This window comes from Seriola lalandi, unplaced genomic scaffold (genome assembly GCF_002814215.2).
Source record: "Seriola lalandi dorsalis isolate HSWRI2012SDOR001 ecotype SW California unplaced genomic scaffold, Sedor1 jcf7180002054689, whole genome shotgun sequence".
NCBI classification, from domain to species: domain Eukaryota; kingdom Metazoa; phylum Chordata; class Actinopteri; order Carangiformes; family Carangidae; genus Seriola; species Seriola lalandi.
This window is the reverse complement of record NW_019525242.1, coordinates 84,846-108,351: the sequence shown is the minus strand read 5'-3', so window position 1 is coordinate 108,351 and position 23,506 is coordinate 84,846. Positions and strand designations below refer to the sequence as shown.

Here is a 23,506-nt window from a genome sequence, read left to right as displayed (position 1 = left end):
AACACGAGGCCTTGGCAGAAATTGCTGACCAAACATATACATTTATTTTTTGGGGGAAAATTAGCCTTCTGAGTGATCATTGTTCCAGAAGATAATAGAAATCTGACCCATAAGGAGGAAGAGATACTGTATCTGCACTGTGGCCAGGCACTTATCTAGTTCCTGTCTGTAGACATTGGACTTTCGCTATAGTCAGCAGCCATGTCCCTCTGAAGACTGTGGATCTTCAAGTATGAGGTGGGGCTGAGTCACAGCTTTGAAACTCTTTAAGGTGTTGCTCCCTGTGTGTGTAACCTTTTTCACTAACTGTTATATGACAAATCTGCTGTCAGAAAATAAAAAAAAAAATAAAAAAAAATGTTTCAATTAAGTGTACAATCAGCTAACTTCATTTCAGTGACTTTACTGCAGGTTTGTGTGAATTGGCCTTTTATTACTGTTGTTTAAAATGGAATAATCTTAATAGGGTGCAAAACTTAAAGGTGCCATGTTGAATAAACGTAGATGTCCATGTGTTCCTTAATTATAAAGCAGGTCTAGGTTTAATATTAATACTGTGAAAGTATCAGAGCCTCAGTCCACAGAGAAATGCACACAGCCTGTATTCAGAAACTGAGCCTTAAAACCAGCCGTCAGGACTTCTGTAACTTTGTGATGTCACAACAAAACAGTCACCACTCTCAGCCATGCCCCAAGCCCCGCCCACCTGGACCCACCATCCAATTTTGCTGGATTTGGTTTGGTGTTTTACCTGAAATCTGCTATACTTTTATTGGATCACTCAGAAAACAGTCAGCCAATCAGAAGAGCGGCACAGAGCCTTCTCTCCTCTGATTGGCTCACAGACCTGTTGTTACTAGAGCTCCAGATAGAAGCCTGAGAGAGGAGATGTAAAACAACATTTAAATGGTTTTTGGTTCTTAAAACCACAAATATATCTTCTTATGGATCAACACTTCAAATAAAACACAGGAGAAGGGGAAAATATGGAGCTTTAAAGAAAGGCTTATTAAAATGTGATATATGTCTATAAATTATGTCCGATGTTGCAACAGAAACATTTGACAAGCCAAAAAAGCCTGCAGAGATCTAAAAAGGTTCTATTGTATTCATTAGCTGTCTGAATGATTAGCAGGGGTTTTGGTATTTGGTGTTATGTAAACCTCTTAAAGAGGTACCACTCACTCTTGCGATATGATATATGATTGATATGAGCAACAAAGTATGGGTGGTTGTAATAAGTGAAAGTGATTAAATGTGGAAATACCCCTGGTATTAAAATGCTAAAATGCCACAAAATGATAAAATAAGAACTAAATACAGAGACAGATCACTAACACGCCTCATGCCGAGCCTTTTTGTCACTTGTGCCGTGCAAAACCAGGTCACTCTTTGTCTCTCCAGCAGGCATGCAAGTCCAGATCATCCAGCTCAGCTTAAAGTCAGTCAGTTTAACACTGGCCGCCTGAGAGAGAATGGATTCTGAGGAGAAAATTAGCAGCTAACTCTTCTGTGGTATGTGACCTCACACAGCAGCAGCCAAGCCCAAAACTGAGACCGTAGAAACAGTGCCTACACAATAACTGCACATACATACACACAGAGATAAGGCTGTACAAACAGGTGATTGTAAAGGTTTTCTTTATTCAAGAAACCTCATGCAATATAAGCAGTTCCAAAGTCCTCATATTGAGTGGAGTGCGATTATTACATAAAAATTTGATTCCTTTATGATTTAATGTTTTTGCCTATTGAACTACAATAACACTGATATATATGCATGTATGTATATATATGTGTATATATACATACACACAGATATATAGTCAGATTGAAGCAGTTTGATACACATGTATTGAAACGAATACAGTAATTGCTTTATACACAAATTTCAAAAATCTTTATGAAACCTCAATTTGACATAAAATGCTAACACTAGATATACAAAACATGTAAAAAAGTTTTCAGACAAATGGCACAACACAGTATACACAATGTATTTTTTTTTACATTTTCTAATTGTATATTTATGTAAGTTTAAACTGACTGACAGCTAATGTTATTTACATTAAAAATATAAAGTTTATGGCCATGTGTGATATTCCTGAATCAGCAGGCCGACTGTTCTAAGAGCTGGTTTTTGTTTCTCATGCGCAGACTTTGAGTTTGAGGTTACATTGAACCCGGGTGGGATCTGATAATTAAGCTCCATTCCCGGTTGAGTCTGCACCTCGCGGCACACCTGCAGACGTCCTGACTCAGCACCACTTCTTCCTCCAGGTTTCATGGGAATGTGCAGCTGAAAAGTAGCCCTCTGTTCTCCTACATCTGCTGCGGCTACCTCCGTTTCCAACCCAAACACACCCCCCACCCCGAAATCCTGGCTACACTGGCTGGCTTTTTCATGGGCTGGGTGCAGCTACGAACTCTTGATGAAGCCACATGTGTGCGTTTAACAGCTGTCAAGGCTAGTTTATAATGGTAAGGCATCAGAAATGAGTGAAAGCGGGAAAGAAGTAGTTATAGCTACATTATAGTTACTTTGTTTGGGATCTTTCAAAGCTACTTTCATGATGTCTGTGATCTTAAACTGTTTTTTGGAGACAATGTTTGATCAGTTAAATCACTTCACAGTTAAAGGAGCATGCAAAAAAACTATGCACTCATTTTAGTGAGGTACTATTAAATACATTTTCTACACAGGGTACTGAAAGCCAAATATGTGAACAGAAGACTTTAGTAAAACATTTTCACTACTTTTGAAGCTTAGAGAAATAAGAACAAAAACCTAGACTCCTGAGTCCAGGTCCAGGTCTGAGGCGGTAAACTGAGATCTGAGCAGGGATGCTGACTAAGCTCCCTGGCAGACTTCTCGAGGAAACGGGGGGCACCTGAAGTAAACTGAGGGTGTATTCAGACTTTTTTTTTCCACAGGGGTGGGCCAGTTTTTCCTCATGAACATGTGGTGCTGAGTAATATGTGCCTTTTTGAACCACAATCCCCCCACAGCACCTGAACAGACCGACAGAGAGACTATAAGTGATTGAAATACGATTGTGCTCTGGGGGAGTCGGGGCTTCAGCCTTGTGCAAAAAGTATTGATCAAATATCTGATCACGCATTGGGTGTAATGACAGATGTCAATCACTTAAAGTGCCTGTGTAACAACAACAATCATTTTTGAAAAAAAAAAAAAAAATCACTCCAGAGAACTCAAAACATAGAAATCAAAAGGTGACAAAAATTAATCTGTTGATGTAAACTATCAGAAAAAACAAAAACAAAAAATTAAGTACAATCTCACAGTGGGTTAGAAATCTTCAAATATACTGGGGTTATATGAAAGCATTAGTGAACCTACACTACTGTCACCTGATGTAAAAATATATATTTGGAATGCTTCAGACAGATAACTGGTTTCCCTCACTTCCTTTTATGCCACATATGGACTTTGACTTTGGTAACTGAGATAACTGTTGACAAGGGTGCATAGGATTTCTCATTATTTTCTTATGGCACAATCATGCGCGCGACACACAACACTGATGATACAGTTATTATAAAAAAAACACCGTCTGCAGTTCCTGAAAAAATACAGTTAATTGCATAACCCTTATAACAACGCATTAAAGAGACCGGATCCCAGTTTTGTGTTTGGTCAAATAAGAAGAACCCACCCCCCTTCTAGAGGAATACACCCACCACCTGCTCTTCATACGTGTATGTGGAAGCTGACGCAACCAAAGAGCAGGCGCTCAGAGAACAGCAAGCAGACGCAGCTACAGCACCAATGATGTCACTGAGAGGGAGGTGTCAAAAAAATGAGGGGTGCTCTGTCTTTTAGTGTCTCAGACAGTCGCCTCCCCCCACCCCTTAATTCAAGCCTCAGTGCCTGCTTCCCTGCAGCATCTCTCCCTCATTTTGCCCTTTTATTAGCTGAAGCACCTTTTACAAATCTTTACAGCTATATCCAGGCTGTTAAGAGGAGATTATTTCACTGGTTTCTTTAAAACAAGCCTAGAGGTGATGGATGCACAGTACCTGTGTTAAGGAGCGTGGACCCATAGATGAAAAGCTGAGGCTCTCATCAGACTGAAACAGTTAGAGAAATCCTGCCTTGTCTACGCTTTTACCATGGATTAGTTTTCTATGACTGTGAACCTCCTGCTAATGATTAATACATTATTAATGACTATGCATAGCAAGTTAAGTTACCTTCATAAGGTTTATGTTAGCATTAGCATTCTGCCTGCTACAAGCAATGATGTTAGCTTGATAAATAAGATGCAGGGATAGGGTAAGGCTTGATAAATATGTACCCAGGACAGAGTCTCTTTAATGGAGTTAGACGGTGGTAGGAAGTGAGGGGGACTCGACCGTCTCCACCTTCTGCTCCGGCGAGCAGCAGAGGAAGAGGCGGCTGCCCAGGCTCTTGAAGGCAAACCTAAAGTACATGATGTGACCCATGGCCACAAAGGAGACAGAGATGATGACCAGCAGGCCAAAGGCCTCGGGGTTCGGAGCCAGAATCACCATGATGAAGTGCAGCAGGTCTAAGAGGTAATTCATGGAGTTCTGGACGCCGTTGATCACACCTCGCTCCGACTCAATCACATTCTCCTGGATGAGCTGGGTCACTGTCAGGTCAAAGGACCACAGGCCTGCAGGACAGAGATCAACAGTCAGTCCTAATGGTATTTTTACAGCCACATTAAATGACGTTAGAACTCAACAGTAGCTGTGGCAGGAATTATCAGGACATGTTATTGGAATCAAAGGTTGCAGATATTGCGCTGACAGACCTATAGAGGTCCGCTGTGAAATTCTGTTCTCTTATGAAAGCATTCAACCTGTGGACCTGCTGGTACCTGCTTGAGTCACCTTTAGGAAGTCATCACTTGTAAAAAAAAAACTTTTTATAACTTTATGAAAGGAAGTGAATATGCCAACAAAGCACGGACACTGATTCTTACACACTCTAATTTCCTTTCAAATAAAATGAGAAATCTCAACTTAGACTTTGCACCATTTACTGCGGTGGCAATCAATGAGGCACTTTACCCTGTAAAGTTCCCAGAGATATTGTATGGTGTGATTTGACATTTTACAAATAAAATTGAATTGAAATGAATGATTAGCTCTTTGGATCTTCTTTCAAAGTAACAGGACATCTCTCCATAATCCAAGAAAATATAACAGCTCTGGAAAAGAGCATCAAGGGGAAATACGTTACTCACCAACTCTAGCAGCAATGACGCCAGCGAACAGCAGACTAACAGACATGTAGGACTGCAGAGGTGGCTGCTCTGCAGCCGGTGCGGGAGTAGTGGCGTTCCCTCCCATAAGAACGCTGGTGAGGCTGTGGTCAGCCTCGGGCAGGGTCGTCTCTCCGATCAAGTGGGTGTAAAGGTCCTGGAAGGGTGAGACGCTGAGGTCGAAGGGGCTTCCAGGAGTGAAGACGGAGACCACACACAGCATGAGGCAGGACAGCTGAGCCACGCCCGAGATGAAGCCCGTACGGATCAAGCCACACTTCCTGCGGACCCAAGTGAAGGCGACAGTGCCGCAGATGCCCGACACGGCCGACGCCCCCATCAGCAGGCTGAGCACTGAGCCGTTGAGCCCCTGTGTGTAGGCGTAGCCTGTGGTGATGCAGTCAAAGCCCAGCACTGTCATGTAGAGGAAGGCCAGAGACATGCCGGCGAAGAAGATGTTCTGGTTGTAGTAGGCCACCCAGCCAGCTTTCAAGGTACGCAGCGGTTCGGTCACCTGGTAGCAGCAGCCCTGCTGCTGGGGGGAGTCGGGCTTGGCCGCCACTGAGGCTTCATTCATCAGCGGCTGAGAAGACTCCTCGGGACTCTGGCCGTTCTCCAAGTCTGCAAAAGGGCAGAAGGATGGAGGGATTCAGTTGTGTTTAGTACAAACCAAGCCAAAAGATAATTAACATAAAACACAATTATAAACTCCTACCAGGAGTTTTGTTCCACATGATATAAACACGAGGTTCTTGCAGCTACCTTTAGGGGGACTGAGCTGTTTGAGCTCCTGCTGCTGCTCCTTTTGTCCGGCTTTCATGGCCAGCGCCGGCGTCTTCTGGTAGACCTTCCACAGCAGCGCATACTCCAGACACATGGAGCACAGGTTCCAGCCAGAGATGAAGCCGCAGCCAATGAAATGGGAGCCAAAGGCCATTATCTGGCCCACCAGCATGGGAGCCAGGATGTTGGTCAGCTGGTCAATAATTCGCACCGTGGCATTCATGTCTGTTTGATACAAAGAGGTGTAGGTCAGTATGAAGTGGGTGAATGTGTAGGAAATGTGATCCCATCATATTTTTGGTAGGTTTTACACTTCCATATGACAGGAGTTTTTTTAGTGGACTGACAGTACGAGCACAGCAGATTGATAAGGGTCAACAAGTTTATAAGTGCTGAAAATGTTTTCCACCATGTGAGCAAATCTTTTAAATAGCTTATAACAACCAGGGGAAACTGCAGGGATATAAAAGGTCAAAACAAGAGTGAGTCAGCCTCTGGGATTCAAAGTCTGCCCCACTGAACACATCTGATAACAGGTCACGTGAGGCCTACATTCGATGAGGAGGCCGCAGCACGTAAGAAACACTGACCTGCCAACTTGCTGCTGTCCTGCCCCGCCACAACCACGACCCAGTCCCTCTGGATGGTGATGGACGTGGCTGTGCTGGCGAGGTTGGCGATGTTGGCGATGGTGATGACCAGAATGTAGCAAGTTGTCTGAAGAAAAAACAAAGTTAGGCATTTTTATTCCCACGTGTTCTCGTTATATTTTATCCGATATCAGGTTTATGTCAGAAAAAGACGAGGAAGCTGGTAAAATTAAAAAGACCCAAACCAACAATGAATTGATCCTAAAAACAAGTACTGTGTGTGACTCCAAAGCCTGATATATCTGATTGCTCTGTGCCATAGAGCTCCACTGTTTCCAAACGCTAATAAAAACACATCAATGAGCCACACTGTTGCACTGGGTGACATGTTCCTTCATTACAATGCTCCCCAATACTAACTAGAACTGTAGTTACAGACCTTTCCAGCTTGTTACCACTCAAATGAAGAAACGTCTACTTTGTGACCTTTCATCAGTGTGGACACATAAATAATGTGAGGTAGAAACAAAAAAATGATTTTTTTTTTCTTTCTCTGATTGTTTAGTTTAAAGGATTCCTAGGTGACTGGAGATGTGGACGTATTCGGGAAAGCTGAAGAAAAATGAACAGCTTTACTTTTGTATCTGTTTAATCATCTTGAGACCCCTTGGATTTATCTGCCTGTGTTGGGAACCAGAGCTCATGTGTATTAATCCACAGCTGAAAATATTCCCCAACAAATGCACTATTTACACCCATCTGAGTAATCCAGCTGTTTTAGGTAATTCACTCCTTTTTTTTTTTTTTTTTTTTAAATCAAATGTAATATTTGTGACACATTAAGGCAAAGGAAAAATCAGATTGCTATTATTTTTGCAGACATTGCATTATGAATCATGATTATAGTGGGAATGGTCATTTTGACATTTTACTTTCACTGAAAAAAAAAAAAAAAAAGATAATAATATGAGTTTTATTGGGTCTTGTACCAAACAAACATCTTCCTTTACGTGTGCAGAATATGATTCGTATCTTTATCAAAAAAAATTGCAGCTCCTGTGATTTGTATATTGCACTTGCCTTACATAACATTTGCACAGCTGTATTATGAAATTAAAATTTCTCTCTTTTTTTTTTTTTTTATGAAATTGAATATTTGTGACACATTTTTAAGGATGTAAGTCTTCAGTTGCTACAAATGAACTTGGGGCTGAGAGCGACAAACAGGGAAGTTGGAAAGTATCAAAAAACAAACTAACACATTGTTGACTTTGGTCTTTTCATAGGATTTGTTGATGTAAGGAAAATCTAGTGGCACCACCCTATCCCTTAAACGCAGATATATAATATAAGACACACTGATATTTACTGTACTTGCTGACACATTACATTGGTGAAATTCAACGATGACAAGCACTTTTATTGGTTGAACGCTAAATTCCTAAAATTTAAAAAATAAAATAAGACTTAGTTCCTCAGTAGTTGTCAGTTTCAGAATATTTTTTAAGGAAGTATAGAGACCAAGTGCTACTGTCACATGTCATATATGTAAACTAAAGAAAAAAATCGATAGCTTCCTGTGGAAAGAAATCTATAGAATTCGGAGAAAATAGCTGCTTAACAGAAACAGCGTGACAGTTAATATAACGCTCAACACGTGACCTCAACTACACAAAGACACAATATTCTGTGTAGAAGTGGCCTATTTGTGAAACACACTGTTTGTTGAGCTGTATGTAAACTGTAATGCAGCTGCTCTGGTCGGGATAGAAAACATTCTTCAACAGGCCAGGCCACATTTCTCTCCCTCTCTCTCTCTCCCTCCCTCTCTCTCTCTCTCTTTCTCTCTCTCTCTCTCTCCCTCTCTCTCTCTCCCTCTCTCTCTCCCTCTCTCTCCCTCCGTCTGTCATGTGACAGGCCTTGAAGATCCTGCTGACTACACAGCCTTCAACTAAACACTCAATCTCCTGTTTCACCAACCTGTCTCTACCACCGCACACACTCCAACACTGGCTGTCCCTCTAAACTCTCTCACATGGTGAAACCCCCCCCCCTCTCCTTCCCCGCCCTCCTGCCCCTTTCTCTCGGAACCCAAAGGCGTCCCACAAATGCAGAGGGCAACGTTGGAGACATTCCCTTCAACAGAAAGGCTTTGTATTTCAACCAAACACCCCAACTGGTCTCCCATGACAGACGGCGGCGACCTCCCTACTCTGCAAACTCTGCAACTCAGGCTCGGTTTTCTGCGGAATCAGGTCCGATTCTTCGTAGGGAGGGAGCTCTGCTGAAGTTATGTAGCTCAACAAGTGTAAACAAGCCCCTTGCAAAAGCACTGACACAAACACTTTCCCATGGAAGGCTGCTGAGGACGCGTGTGCGTGTCTCATGCTTTGTTTCCTCGTGAGAAGAAAAACAAATTGTTTATTAATTGTGCCACAGTAAGCTTTGTTTGGCGACTGCAAGCTCATAAATCAATAATTGCAATTACAAATGCTAAATATCATCAGTGAAATTATTTCCCACTGAAAACAAACATTTAGGTCATAACTAACCTACTCCGTCAATACGAGTTATTGGAACATTCAAAGGTCTTCTGGGAGTGAATTACCCTCATGTCACTCATCTGTAAAAGCAGTGGCCATAAATCAGACTGACGTGGGTGAGTACATATCAGTAAAAGTGAGCAAGTTTCAGGGGTCAGAGTTGCGCACTTGAGGAGACGGGGTAAAAAACACGCTTTCAGTTAAAATCCCCATCAGATCAGCGTTGAAACAGCAAGCGTGTGTGAGACAGCACAGGGGGGATCTTACCAGAATCCATCCATTGTAGAGCTCCACAAGCTGTTCTTTGAACTGGAAAACAACCATCAGGAGGATCCCACACACGATGACGCAACTGTTCTGGACGAGCAGCGAAGTCTGGGCCACTGTGGAAACACCACGATGAGCATTAGGCAGACAGAAATCTAATCACAGACAACAGATTTGTGTCTGTTAAACTGGTTCATTAGAGCGCTTCACAAGACGGTTGGATACACTCCCTCATCTAATCTAATAGTGTCAAATAGAGCCAAATTTCTCTGGATAAACATTCCTGCCACAAGAGGTGCATCTCAGTGTGAAAGAGAGAGGGGAAAAGCTGCAGACTGTGTGCAACAGTATAACACCAGCCGCTTGGAAAGTGCTACATCTATTTTCATGACCACTTGCGCAAAGTTTTGACATTTTATCCACGACGAAGTTGTGTTATTACAATTAATCAATTAATACACTTGGCTTGTGCTGCCTCACCTTTGAGTCTGGGGTTTCTGTCCACCCAGTCCCCGATGATGGCCCCCAGCAGCAGCACGGAGCCGGCCACCACCAGCCCGTATACGGCCGTGAGCAGCAGGCTGTTCCCATACAGCTCCACCAGGAAAACAGCCACAGCAAAGTTCCACATTCGATCACCCTGGAAATTCAAATTTGTGATTATTAATTAGTGCAGGCTTCATTCAAGGCATCCAGGTTGCGGGCTGACAGGAAGTGTGGTTTAGGTTGCTGGATACATAATGAGAACCCTGTTGAAAAACTAACACCCTCTTCAGTTCAGCATGAGAGCTGTTTGTAAAGCCCAGTGTGGTGTGGTGAGCTACACAGGGAAAACATGTCATTTTGTATTGTAATGACAGTTATAAAACACAATAACACATTAATGTTGTATTACATTTCCACATGATGCAGCCCTGTCATCATGATGAACATGTACACATAAATGATGGTGTGTCAGTGTGTCACTTACCCAGGTTGAGAGAGCATGTCCCATGTAAATAAGGAATTTAGCTGAGGTGAAGAAATCCCGGATGGATTCTGTGAAGACACATATTAAGCTGTCAGGATAAAATCATGAGGTTACACTGCTGGTGGTCCGTGTGCATCTTTTCCCTCCATGCGAAGGATCCGCTTGTGAAATGTTTTGTAATTTAATGCAATGAGAGATAAACCTACCACAGCATGTCTTCTTAGGTCCAGAGTTATCCATTTTAAAGCTGTCCAAATGGCGAAAAATAACCGCGTGAATGTTGTTTTTATTTAATTTTTTTTCCTTTAGCTTTACGCTGTCTCCTCTTTTGTAATGTAAAGGAGGTCGACTCCGGCTTACACTAGATAACACTGCACAAAAACAAAACGAAGACACGGCGTTTTTTCCCTTTCCTCCTTTCCAAACTTAGCTATCACTGTAGCTGAAGTCGGAAAGAAATAACTGTATAGCCTAAATAGGCCGGTTAGTCGCAAAGAAAGCTGAACCCCACGGGGCTAGGCGCTGGATTCACGGCTGATCCGCTGCACGGCTCGCTCTCCTCTGCTGCTCTGTGTTTACGTCCAGCCTCGAATATACTCACGCGGTCACGTGACTCGCCATAGTCAAAAACAAATGTGGTGCTCCAACCGCAAAAAAACCTGTCATTGTGAACAGCTTCATAAAGACTTTAGCCCTCTTTAGTGAGCTCTCGTTTGACTGGGCTCTTATCTACCTGTTTATGAACACACGGCTTCTTCTACGATGAGCTACTCTAATCAACACCTGACCATAGATGTCTCTCTCTCTCGCTCTCTCTCTCTCTCTGTGTGTGTGTGTGTGTGTGTGTGTGTGTGAAGATGTTCCACAAAGATATGAAAATGTCTTTGGCTTGCTGCTGTTGTCAGGTTTGTGTGTATGCTCACTCACTGCAGTGGTTTCTTTCACCACATGGTTAAACTTACAATTCCACAATGTAAAAATACTCCATTACAAATCCTGCGTTCAAAGCCTCACTGAAGCTGAAGATAGAAATGTAATAAATATGTAATAAATGACTTATATGTCCCGCTGTGATGTTCCCTATAAGGGGATATGTTATTCTCACATATATAAATCCTCTGGATATATATAAGTTTATATATGAAATACTTACAGTAACATTTGTATATGTACCTATATTAAAATATCTATATGATGAATGTTTATGTGGTTTAACATGTGGCAAACATATCTCAGACTTTTGGACTCTACTGTATAAAATATCAACATACTGACAGGCTTTGGTATAGATATATATTTATGTAACATACAGTATGTCTACAAAGCATACACACATAAACATACATATTTGTATGGGCTGGACATATATTTCAATATATGAAATTGTTCTCATTTCTAACAGGTTTCATATTAAATGTTTTTATTTTATATGTACATAGATTTCATATTTGGAAATTCAATATATGTACAAATACATATACATTACATTTGCGTAGGAGATGGTGGGAAAATGTACTGAATGTAGATGTACTTATTATGAGGAACGGTGTTACATTATTATATATTATATCATTTGAATATTATTATCATCTCTTATATCATATCTTAGAAACTTATGAAATGTTTTGTACATGAAATCTCAGTCTTTCTGATGTAGTAACTGAAGCTCTTAGATAAATGTAGTGGTGTAAACTTGTACTTTTCACTATAAGAAAATATAGGCTTTTTATTCAGTGAGATGCAGATTTAATTAGGTCAGATTTACACCACACCTGTGTCACTAATTACATTATGGCCACTATCAGTAAAAGTTTAGCTTATTGATTCAGAGTAATAAAACAGTCATAACAGTAATAAAAACTTAAATGGAGAATTGGTTTAGATGCTGTCACAGCTCACAGTTACCAGATCTAATAATCTGATTTGAGAAATGAATACTCAGGTGGTACAAAGAAGAACAACTGACGAGTGCAAAGAGGCTGCACAAGTTAAACATTAACTCGACTTGCCTCTGCACGTGATGACACACAAATTCAACATTTTGAACATTTTGGCAGGGCAAAGTGCCGTTATTGCCTTGACCCAGTGAAGCTGTTTATCAAGAAGCTTGCTGCAATCAAGCTCTGTGGTGAACAGAGAACAACTGTGTTGAAAGCATGTATTTGGATGACTTGCATTTGTCCACCTTTGTCAACAGAAGAGAATCACATCTATAATTACAGGCTGCATTGATGAGAGCTCCTTGTACCGCTTCCATAAAAAGTGAGCGCATGGGTAATATGTTTCCTGTAACTTTACATTGTACAGTGGACTATGAAAGGCTCTTATCAGCTGAGTGGGACCCCCGCTGTCGTGTGCCCCCACTAAAACCTCTGTTCTCAAGTGGGATGTTCTTGGCTTACTACTGTGTCATGAATAATGCCAACACATAGAGTACAGGAGTGTGCTGCATCTTTTATTTCAGAAGGTTGTGATGCACATGTGTTCCTGTTTATATCCCAACACTGCACCGCTGCACTAACTCATAAACTCTCTCTGCTTGACAACAGAGTTTTTTCGAGTCACCCCTACAGTGATATGATTTATAGTTTAAAGTGCGACAACAAACTCCATCATACACACATAAAGCACAAAGACCCTCACAAACAAACACCCGAACCAAATGGCGAGCGCTGAAGAGCCTCCTCGTTCTTTTTGAGAGATTTTCATTGTGGTCATGTTCGTCCAATAAACTTCCATCAGCCCTGTTACAACATACTGACTTCAAACCCCAGCGGACTCTGAAGGGTGTAACTTCTTCCTTTCATATATAGCATTACAAGGGGTGGACCGGTTATTAGTATGAACTATTAGCAGATATTCTAAGATTCAGGACCTTAAGTGGACCTGACAGCTGACGTCACATTTTACAAAATACTTTATTTAAGTTAAACGAGAAGATTGATACCACATGTCTGTCTGTTACATGTGAAGCGACCACCAGGAGACAGTTAGCTTAGCTTAGCATGAAGACTTGGAAACAGTCCAAAGATAACAAACCAGCATTTAATAAACACATTATATCTTATTTCTTTAATAAGTACAAAAAAATGTTTTAAAACGACATGCCATCGCCATGAGGCACCTGACCAAGAAACAGTCCACCTCGTAAAACCACAATGTCATCCACAATGCATCCATAAAGGACAGGAGAATGGGTGGGTACTGGGGGCCCACAGCTCAGGGCCAGAATGATCCCCCTTGTGGGTTAATCCAATCCTATATTTAGCCTACAATATGTGAACCTCTCCTGGCCAACCAGTCAATCCTGGCCAGAATTTAGCATGTAGCACTATGTATATGTGCTAATGTGTGTGTTAGGCTACTAATTACTCCAATTCTTTTTATTTTCACATACACTGATGTTAAAAAACGTACAAAGCACTAGTTTCCACTTGGCCCAGAGCAACAGGTAGACTCTCTCTGTGCCATGTCATCGCACAAGGAAACAAAACTGACCCTAACAAGTAACATAAGCACATATTTCTAGCCGAGTGATGACAATAGGCACTTCTAACCCTTTGTGATCTATTCAAGGATCACAGAGAGCTTTCAGGCGTTTGAAAGTCTGCATTCATTGAGCTGGTACAAACAGATTACCAGCCGCACTATTAGTGGGCCGGTGTGTCAGCCAGACTCAGAGAGTACCTGTCATCAGCGGTGGGACGGCTGCTGTGTCATTTTGTGGCCGTGTGAGCTGCAAGTATATTCTGCCCCAGTGCGGGATCTCCTTTCAACCTGCCTCTGTGAGCAACAAGCTGTGTTTACGTGGGCTAAATTTACACTTCCAGGACAAAAATATGAGAATGACTTGCCTCCTGTGGCCTTAGGTTGTCTGATACTCACAAGCCACAGCGAAAAAAGGAATAGAGGTGGAGGCAGGATGTGAAATGTCACCTTAAGATCTATGGACATGAGGCTGGATCAGATTATTCATCTATTTTTCATGCAGGGCTTCTGCTTTTATTTGGTCCTGAGCTCCTAGACTGTGTTACAGGAGAGCTGAAACGTAATAAAGAACAAGTCACTTGGTTCAGGTATTTCAATGAAACTGAGCTTGAATGAGTGAGTCTAGGCCCTTGAGGTCCCATGACGCTGGACATAGAAAGATTATCAAGCATCTGCGTGACAAAAGAACAAGAAACGATGATTATAATCAAGCCTTTTTGGAACATAACAGTGTTGTTGTCGTATTCTTTCTGTGGAAATCTGCCATTGCCCAGGACCTGACAGCTCCTCTCAGTCCACAGTCCAAATATCAAAAGTCACTGTCGGGCCCACCTTTCCCCAAATGACAGCCCTTGTTTCCAGGGAATGAAACAGTAAACATCTGACAGCTGTTTCAGATCAATATGTTGCAGCTCAGTGGGCAGCAAGCCAACATTAGACCTCAAACAGGTGTGTTTGTCCATCACGCTGCAAGTTCAGAGCGTGCTTGACCAACTGCTGGAGCAAGATCAACATCTGTGTCATCCAGGGTCATTTGTCTTCACTGCTAGTTGACTGCTGCCAGGCCAGTGAATCAGAATATCTCAGAAAATCTTTGTAACCTTATTATCCCAAGACAGCAGGTGGCATTTCTTCCTGAGAGATTGCTAGTTTAAATTTCTGCATGCTCCAGCTGGGAGAACCTGGAATGAGGAAGTGAGTGATTAATGCTCTGCAATCACTCAGCAGTTTTAACCATGTTAATGTCATGGGTTGCAGTTTTCTGTTTGTTGTTGTAGGTAAAGACTGAAACATCTCAACAACCGTTGAATGGATTTCCATGAATTTTGATACAGACACTCATAGTCCCAGGAGGATGAATCCTACAGACTTTGGTGATCCTCTGACTTTTCCTCTAGCGCCACCATGATGTTGACATTTGTGGTTTTGAGCCTAAATGTCTTGACAGCTATACTTACTTTATACAATTCCTCTTCAATTCAATGAAAAATGTTGTACATTTTATCTCCTGCTACTTATTTGATAACTTCAGTTACTAGTTACTTTGCAGATTCAGATTAATAATACAAAATGTAATGGACAAATAAATGATCATGTATCATTATAGGTTAAAATAAGATAAGATGAGACGTTATTGATCCCTAGGCAGAAATGCACAAGCTACCCAGCAATATATTGAGTAATTATAATTAGCCTCACCTTTACACTTTATTGCATTGCATTGTGAGCATGTTTACATCCTGCTGTTGTTTTACTTTAATATTTGTTGACTGGTGCACTTTGTATATCTCTTATAATGGAGAGAATGACAAAGTCAGTGCAAACTGCAGATACGGTGTTGGTGTATGTGTCACAATGCATTAAATGGACCCTTGGGTTTTGAACTGACCAAAGTAGGCTATATCTCCACAGCGCTTTCCAGATTTTTGTTCCTCTCTTGTGATTCTCTTGTGACCAGGAGAGTGTGTGTTATGATTTCCTTATTTCTCTCATCATCTGAGTCAATTTTCCACCCAGGTGGAAGCAGCAGCACGAGGACTGAACTTGTTCTGACTGGCAGAACTCAAGTTTTATTTTCTGGAGACTTTACATATGGCATCATGGTCACTCAGTGGTTGGCACTGTTGCCTCACAGTGGAGAGTCCTGGGAGTTTGATACTGTGTGTTCTCACTGTGCGTTTCTACCTCAGTCCATAGTGTACCAGCCCCTAACCCAGTGTATTGTGGGAAAGCAGGATAATGGATTGGAAAGGGATCGGAAAGAACAGAATGAGGCAGGCATATAAATCAATTAATAAATGCTGTGGATGTGGGGACAACAGCTCTGGGAACAGCTCCTTTTATTGACTGGATCTGAAAGCGAAAAAAAGTGAATGGCACTGTGATGAGGGAAGTAGGCTCCGTGGCAAATATTAGGATGTCACTGAGTGTACAGAGTTAGTTGGGATTGATATGTTGCATTCATGGATGTTCTCTGAAATGCTCCACATGATTAATTGTAATGTTATGTTTCAGAAAGGTTGTAAGGGAACTGGAACATTTGACTTTGAGTTTTGACTTTCAACCATTATTTAAAAGTAAGACAGTAAGAAAATAAGACAACTAAATAACTGCAAACATTTGTTTATTTATTTGCCCATTATGAAAAAAAAACATACTATATGTACACAATGAAAACTCACATATACACTAACACACTTTCACCTACATGTACCAGATACATGAATCCAAACAAGAGCCTGTGCAGGAGAGGAAGGAAGCTAAAAGCTTATACAAGGACCTAAAACTCAATGCAAGATCCTATAGTCTGCGCTAAGTCATTTGCACATTATGGATTCAATCAGACTTTTCAATGGAGTGAAAACCAACATTTTTTTTGTTGAAATTAGTTTTTAAGTGGAGAATCTCTAATGTGGTAAAAACAATGTATGACCGCCCTCCTCTAGGGGGCGGTGGAGTGAGGACTGAACAGACCTCCGCACCCAGAAGTGCTTTCATTGACGCTAACGTTAAACATGTGTTTACACTGAGGTAAACTGGCTTCAAGAACTTTAATATTAACTCAACTTTTTGACCAAAATGTCTTCTAAAAGTCGGGATAACGACGATAACGTTGAAGGGCAGTCTGCACTGAAGGAGGAAATGAACAAAAAGGTATCATTTAACCAAAACACGTAGCTGGTGGCTAATGTTTGTGCCTCAAATATTAGCTGCTGAACATGGAAGTTAGCAAGTCTGAATTTAAGGGTGACATCAGATCTCTGTTGCTGCTTTAAAAGATATATTTACATGAATGCACAAATACACGGACTCTCGAGGCTCTGTTTCCATCTACTGACTGTAAATGACATCAAATCACTTAAATAATTGATTGTTGTTAAATTCCAGATCAAGGAGCAGAAAGTTGTAGTGGACGAGCTCTCCAACCTGAGGAAAAACAGGGTGAGTGGAGTTGTGTAAACATGAATGGGAAACGCGTACGCACCTTTTAAAGAAAATTATTATTGTGTAACATTGAGCTTTTTCCACATGTGCATTTTTGTATATATCATGGACATTTTGTATGTATTTCTTTAGAAAGTCTACATCCAACAGAAGAACAGTAACATATTCTTCCTGGCAGACAGAGGTCAGACACTGGGGTCATGCAAAAGTAAGTTGAAAGCTGCAAACTTTAGTGAATTCATATCATATTAATGGATAAACTAAATGTCTTATTAATTAATACATTAGGCCGCACATAGATATTGATCATGTAACATCATCAGTGGATGAAAGTAACGGATTAAATTTTCTGTGTCCAGAGGAATTGGATAATATGAAAAAGGAGCTGCAGGATATGTAAGACTGATCTTCACCACAACAATGTGTGGCATCTTCTGTCTGTTGAATCTGTCGCCTGCTCACTTTGAGTGGGACAAAACCGTTTATGAACATTTGAAGAGAAGAGGACCCAACTCGAGCCAGGATGTGACAGTGACAGGAAGAAACCCCTGCTATCAGTGTTTGTTCTCTGCCCACGTTCTGCACATGAGAGGTCTTCTTACCCCTCAGCCGGTTCAAGACAACGCTGGAAATGTGCTGGTGTGGAATGGGGAGATTTTTGGAGGTCTGCCAGTGATGCCAGCGGAGAACGACACTGCTGTTGTCTCTCAGTTGCTGTCGTCCTGCAGCAGCCCCTCAGAGATTCTGACTGTCCTGTCCAGAGTACGGGGGCCATGGGGGTTTGTTTACTACCAAAAGGCTGGAGAGTACCTCTGGTTCGGCAGAGACTTCTTTGGCAGGCGGAGTTTGCTGTGGAAATTTGATGCAGAAGTCTTCACCCTGACCTCTGTGGCAGCTCACACTTCTGAGAGTGATCAGTTTGCTTGGAAAGAAGTCCCAGCTGTTGGTGTGTACAGGATTGACCTGAAAGCAGTTGCACAAACCGGCACTGTGGCGTTTGAGGTTTTTCCTTGGGCTTATGCTGGAAATGATGAAATTTTTACTTGCAATAAAACTGTATTGGAGTCTATTCCCAGTGGGTGCACTACTGTGATGAACCAGTCAGGACTGGTACTCACCTCACCTGTGTGCCCTCTTAATATGTCCATCCCATTAAATGAGACAGAAACTCATCCAAACTCCCATTCATCTGTCAAAGATCTGGAGCGGCTGCTCGCAAGCAAAGAGAAAGATGATGAGGTGAACTGTCTCATTGATGTTCTGAGTGAGGCAGTAAGGCGACGTGTCCAGTCTCTGCCTTTTGAGGAACAAGACAATTCACCTGATAATGACCATGCTAGTGTTGCTATACTTTTCTCAGGAGGTATCGACTCTATGATTCTGGCTGCCCTGGCTGACCGTCACATACCTGCTCCTCAGCCAATAGACCTTCTCAATGTCGCGTTTAAACTACAGGAGCCAAAGAAGCAGAAAGAGTCTACAAAGAAAAAGCACAAAAATAAAGTGACAGATTCTGAGACTGATGGAGCTCGTTCCCCAACATCCAGCCCCTTTGATGTTCCAGACAGAATTACTGGAAAAGCAGGTCTCAGGGAATTACAAGACTTGAATCCTGAGAGAAGATGGAATTTTGTTGAAATCAATGTGACGCAGGAGGAGCTGCACGAAATGCGTCAGGGGCGCATTTGTCATTTGGTGCATCCACTTGATACAGTGCTCGATGACAGCATTGGATGTGCTGTGTGGTTTGCAGCACGAGGTACGGGGTTCATCATGGAGGACAATGACCAGAGGCCTTTCACATCACCAGCAAAGGTGAGGTACAGTCATCTGACTTTGGACTTTCAGCTTTTCCAGGAACAAAGCTCTATGAGCTCTGTTTAACTTTTCAACCAATAGATGAGATTTGATGTAACTGTCCCCTGTGCTGTTACACTAGTGTGAATGCTGAAGGGTTGAAGGGGGTATTATTGTTTTTAAAACAATAAATCACAAATGCATTTTTTGTACAGTTAATGAAACAAAAAATTATTGTAATTAATAGATGTTTCACAGTTCTCATTAACCTGCTTTTCTGTTCGGCTACTTTATGACTACAGGTGATTTTGACAGGAATTGGAGCAGATGAGCAGCTGGCAGGTTACTCCAGACACAGAGTCCGATTTAAGACATCTGGACATGAGGGACTGATCCAGGAACTAGCCATGGAGCTGGGCAGGATCTCCTCCAGGAATTTGGGCAGAGATGACAGAGTGATAGGAGACCATGGGAAGGAGGCTAGGTGGGTGTAGAACTTGTTTCAAACACCAGTTTATAGCTACCAGAGCTGAAGAGATTTTCTCTGTGCAACAGTCATAAAACTCAAAAGGTAATTCATTCTTTTAAACAACAAAAATAGTATTTTTATATCACCATGATTGGTCAACTTGACAGTGTACCTTTATCTTGAAATAATTGTTTTCTTCCAATTAACACATTCAGCATTAATATTGGACATGTAGCTTTAAGTTTGAAAAAAAACAAAACAGGTTTGGTGGAAGCAGAATCCAAACTGGGCTTCAGAAGGGAAGGTTCTGCTCAAACTGACACACTGACTGATTCCAGCTCTGAGTGGTTTAGCCACTTGTTGGTCATGAAGTACCCATGTTAAACCCTCCTTTGTGAAATATGTGCCTTGTTTTCAGTAGAGGGTGGTAACTGGCCTTTTTTGCAGCAGGGAATACACTAACATCAGTGAGTGCTGTCCTACTCAGACTCTATCCACTTTGACCTGTCGTAGCAGCAGAGACACAGCTGTAATTACTTAAACAATGGGTTTCCAGGGCAACATGCCATTGAACCAGCAAGTAAATGTAAGGGCCCTGGAACAGGTCGTCATCGTTAATGTTATTAATTACACCTGTGCTTTTCCTGCTGTCACGTGATAGCGATGCTTATTTAAAAAAATAAAAAAAAAGTCCAGTCACCTCACAGAAGCTAGTTAGTTATCGGTTACTGTGATTACATCTATTGATATTAGTTTCTATCCAAGTAAGATGAGCAGTATGGATTTAAAGGCCCTGCACACCCACGGTCTGTCTGCCCATTGTGTTTCATTTTCTCTCTCTCTGTAGCTTTGTGCACCTGCTTGCATGGGACAAATTACACCTTTGTTACTGTATAATATTACCACCTTCACCCTGAGCAGCAGTCTAATCAGCCAGAACTGAAAATGTGTGTGAACAGCAGCGTGCAACAGTTTTAACTGGATCTAATTATTTTTCCAAGAGAAATAGTCTCTGTACACATTACTGACAGTGATGTTGTTTATGCAAAACTTTTTTTGTAGTAATTTTTTTAATCAGCGCTGTGAGCACCACAGATGAAACTCCATTCACCACTATTGTTCAGTGTAGAATCTGACAGACCGCACTCTTCATCTGCAGGTTTCCCTACTTGGACGAGGACGTGGTGAGCTACCTGAATGCTCTGCCCATGTGGGAGAAGGCAGATCTGTCACTTCCTCGTGGTGTCGGGGAGAAACTCCTCCTGAGACTGGCGGCCAAACAGCTCGGCCTCGGCCCATCAGCAGTCCTGCCTAAGAGAGCCATGCAGTTTGGCTCCCGCATCGCAAAGATGGAGAACAGCCACGAAAAGGCCTCTGACAAATGCACAAGACTCCTCACCGGGTAGAGAAATCATTGGTCGTAATGAATAGGAAAGAAACAATTTTATTAGAAAATAGTCATTATAAAATTAATATTAACAGCAACAGTTCTTGATTTATGATTTAGTGCTACAGATTCTTGGCCATGATTCCACGTCAGGCGATTTGTTTTTCTGTGCTTGCTTTGGAATGTTTTTTTTTTTTTTTTTTACATGGCATAATAAATATGGTGTTTTTATCCATTTCTGTTTCCTCTACACCATGTACGACTTGACATCTTGAAGTTTTTCTCTGAAGTAAAGGTCACATTCAATATAGGATGGCAGGTTTCCAACATCGAAACGCCCAGAAATCTGATGAACGTACACTGGCTTCCTGAAAGCAAAAAAAAAAAAAAAATTAGTGATTAGTAAATTATTTGGATAACTTTAGAGAGTAAAACCCAGATTCTTGACTGATTACCTTGGAATGAGCCAAGACATAAAGTTTCCTGGGGCATCTTTCTCTTCAATAGGAGCTTCCTATGGAAATATAAACAATGGCCATGATTAAACAATAGTGAAATTAAAAACAGACAATTTGCTCTTTTCACTCTAATGTCAAATCATGACTTTTGATAATTAAATTTACCTTCTTTTCCTCAAGGAAGGTATCCAGCAGAGGAAGGCTTTTCTTTGAAAACATATAGAAACAAGGACACTGAAATACAAACGAAACATATTAGCTGTTTGTTGCCTGGAAATGTCAAAAATAAATACATGCATTGTACAAGTTGAGCATTACATCAAAATACCAAATCTTTGTAGTAGTCTCTTTATCTACCAAGTTTTTTTTGCCATTGTAAATATTCTTTTATGGGCCCTGGTTAGTGTTTATGGTAAACTTACTGCTCTCCTTGACTTTGTCTCAGAAGGAAGAGGTTTCTCCTTCATACAGAGGACACACAGATCATTGTCTACTTCCAGTATCCCGTATTTATGGGTTTCTGTAAAGACACAGGAATGACATCCTAGGGTGAGATTCACCCACTTCCCCAACAGCTTTTACAATGTTACATTTAAGACCAAGCATCTGCACCGAAGCTGCTCAGTGACTCGTCATGTCATAGTCAAAATGTATAGTTCTGGAAGTGCCTCATCCACATCACTAAGCCATGCAAATGCTGTAAAACTCACCTTCATCCTTGCACTGGTACGAGAGCACTAGACAGCTGTCCTCATGCTTTGCTCGGAGGTCAGAAAACCTCTCTTTAACTTTACTGAGGCTAAAATCTTCTTTGAAGAGTGTATCACTGTTTAGGGTTGGAGAGAGAGTTGTATTAGTTTGTCAGGAACAGGACTTTGAGCTGTGAGACCTTTCTCTGCACGGTAGTGTTGATACTGTGAGTTTAAAAACGTACCCTCCAATAACTACAACGTGGTCAGCTATCTTGAAGTGCTTTACTGCAAGCTGCAGGCAGGCCACAGCACCAAGACGTTCCTGGTGGAATGACATTAGCTTCATTTCGTTAGTTCATTCTTTAAAAACATAGCTAATATTATGGGATTTGAACCTTCAGGTTACTGAGTCAGTGGATGGTATGAAAAGTCTGCTTTCTAAGGGCAAAAGCATGCCATGTTAGTAGTGATGACCATCTGATAAACAATAATTGTAAAACTTTATTTACATCATTGTTTCTTGTCTGATCGCTGAGAATCTTGACATCTGTGAAACCTGCAGCCCACTCTTCAAATGCAGCATGGTAAAGAGCGTTAGTCTGTGGAGAGGAAAACAGTGGAAAGAGATAAGTACAGGTACAGGATTGATTGATTCTCAGGTCAGTTAGACCTGAACATCTGACTGACTTCAGCCCTAGTCTTTGATGCAAAAAACAATTGTATTGGCCTCAAGAAAAACACAATGGTCTGGTCTTAATTTGAAACATAAGTATAATACAGAACACTTAGAAAAACTACTCTATTCTGGAAGTCGATTTTAATAATGCATTATATTTTAAAATGTGAGCATATAAAATCTTAACATGCAAAGCTATTAGAAAAACTGTTTCCCACTGAAATGCAGTAGAATATAATATAGTACAATTATAACCCAGTATAAAATAAGTAAGGTACAAGAACTAAATATGTATTTGAAAACAAAATTTGACTACATTAACTACTTACAACAACATAAATAGAGTCCACAGCGTCAGAAGCGGTCAGGGCATGGACCCAGTGGGATATCAAAGCACAGTGTCCCACCGGCAGTAGCGGCTTGGCAGTGCCGGCCAGGTGAGCGAACCTCCCGCTGCTGTCGGCCACCACATCCCTCTGGAGCCTGGTTCCGTACCCAGCGGCGAGAATTACAGCTTTCATTTAAACTGAACCGGGAGAGGCGCCGTGTTACCTGGTAGGTTTGTTACTTATAACGGTTGTAAACTGTTGGAGAGGAACGGTGAGAAGTTGAGAAACATTCCACGGTGCAGGTTTGGACTGCTCTCGCGAGACTACTCATCCAACCAAGAACCAGATTTTTCGTTA

General features: G+C 41.5%; 4 protein-coding genes across 4 annotated transcripts; 2 read left to right on the top strand and 2 right to left on the bottom strand.

The window, feature by feature from the left end:
- Nucleotides 1-1,624: 1,624 nt before the first annotated feature.
- slc40a1 (solute carrier family 40 member 1) lies at nt 1,625-11,140 on the bottom strand. The gene is made up of 8 exons (XM_023423125.2): nt 10,615-11,140; nt 10,409-10,476; nt 9,919-10,078; nt 9,439-9,554; nt 6,629-6,755; nt 6,018-6,263; nt 5,238-5,876; nt 1,625-4,661 (listed from the first exon to the last, which is right to left on the bottom strand). Exons 1-8 carry the CDS (start codon nt 10,646-10,648, stop codon nt 4,345-4,347), a joined length of 1,707 nt encoding a protein of 568 aa, XP_023278893.1. The 5' UTR covers nt 10,649-11,140; the 3' UTR covers nt 1,625-4,344.
- Nucleotides 11,141-16,868: 5,728 nt separating this feature from the next.
- Nucleotides 16,869-17,839, top strand: asdurf (ASNSD1 upstream open reading frame). Its single transcript, XM_023423189.2, has 4 exons — nt 16,869-17,050; nt 17,285-17,338; nt 17,474-17,549; nt 17,701-17,839. Exons 1-4 carry the CDS (start codon nt 16,976-16,978, stop codon nt 17,739-17,741), a joined length of 246 nt encoding a protein of 81 aa, XP_023278957.1. The 5' UTR covers nt 16,869-16,975; the 3' UTR covers nt 17,742-17,839.
- asnsd1 (asparagine synthetase domain containing 1) lies at nt 17,762-21,229 on the top strand. Its single transcript, XM_023423187.2, has 3 exons — nt 17,762-19,156; nt 19,441-19,622; nt 20,767-21,229. The coding sequence occupies exons 1-3, from the start codon at nt 17,762-17,764 to the stop codon at nt 21,011-21,013; spliced, it is 1,824 nt and encodes a 607-aa protein (XP_023278955.1). The 3' UTR covers nt 21,014-21,229.
- On the bottom strand, nt 21,032-23,487 carry LOC111667472 (uncharacterized). The gene is made up of 8 exons (XM_023423188.1): nt 23,150-23,487; nt 22,654-22,743; nt 22,387-22,466; nt 22,163-22,278; nt 21,875-21,972; nt 21,618-21,686; nt 21,450-21,508; nt 21,032-21,362 (listed from the first exon to the last, which is right to left on the bottom strand). Exons 1-8 carry the CDS (start codon nt 23,339-23,341, stop codon nt 21,242-21,244), a joined length of 825 nt encoding a protein of 274 aa, XP_023278956.1. The 5' UTR covers nt 23,342-23,487; the 3' UTR covers nt 21,032-21,241.
- Nucleotides 23,488-23,506: the final 19 nt, after the last annotated feature.

Excerpts from the sequence above, each read along its gene's own strand:
- slc40a1 (XM_023423125.2), bottom strand. The coding sequence starts at position 10,648 with ATGGATAACTCTGGACCTAAGAAGACATGCTGTG. Across the intron at positions 10,477-10,614 it reads ACCTAAGAAGACATGCTGTG|AATCCATCCGGGATTTCTTC; the intron begins GTAGGTTTATCT and ends GTGTCTTCACAG. Across the intron at positions 9,555-9,918 it reads CAGAAACCCCAGACTCAAAG|TGGCCCAGACTTCGCTGCTC; the intron begins GTGAGGCAGCAC and ends GTGTTTCCACAG.
- LOC111667472 (XM_023423188.1), bottom strand. The coding sequence starts at position 23,341 with ATGAAAGCTGTAATTCTCGCCGCTGGGTACGGAACCAGGCTCCAGAGG. Across the intron at positions 22,744-23,149 it reads TGGACTCTATTTATGTTGTT|ACTAACGCTCTTTACCATGC; the intron begins GTAAGTAGTTAA and ends TCCTCTCCACAG. Across the intron at positions 22,279-22,386 it reads CACGTTGTAGTTATTGGAGG|TGATACACTCTTCAAAGAAG; the intron begins GTACGTTTTTAA and ends AACCCTAAACAG.
- asdurf (XM_023423189.2), top strand. The coding sequence starts at position 16,976 with ATGTCTTCTAAAAGTCGGGATAACGACGATAACGTTGAAGGGCAGTCT. Across the intron at positions 17,339-17,473 it reads CCAACCTGAGGAAAAACAGG|AAAGTCTACATCCAACAGAA; the intron begins GTGAGTGGAGTT and ends GTATTTCTTTAG. Across the intron at positions 17,550-17,700 it reads GACACTGGGGTCATGCAAAA|AGGAATTGGATAATATGAAA; the intron begins GTAAGTTGAAAG and ends TTCTGTGTCCAG.
- asnsd1 (XM_023423187.2), top strand. The coding sequence starts at position 17,762 with ATGTGTGGCATCTTCTGTCTGTTGAATCTGTCGCCTGCTCACTTTGAG. Across the intron at positions 19,157-19,440 it reads CTTTCACATCACCAGCAAAG|GTGATTTTGACAGGAATTGG; the intron begins GTGAGGTACAGT and ends TTATGACTACAG. Across the intron at positions 19,623-20,766 it reads GACCATGGGAAGGAGGCTAG|GTTTCCCTACTTGGACGAGG; the intron begins GTGGGTGTAGAA and ends CTTCATCTGCAG.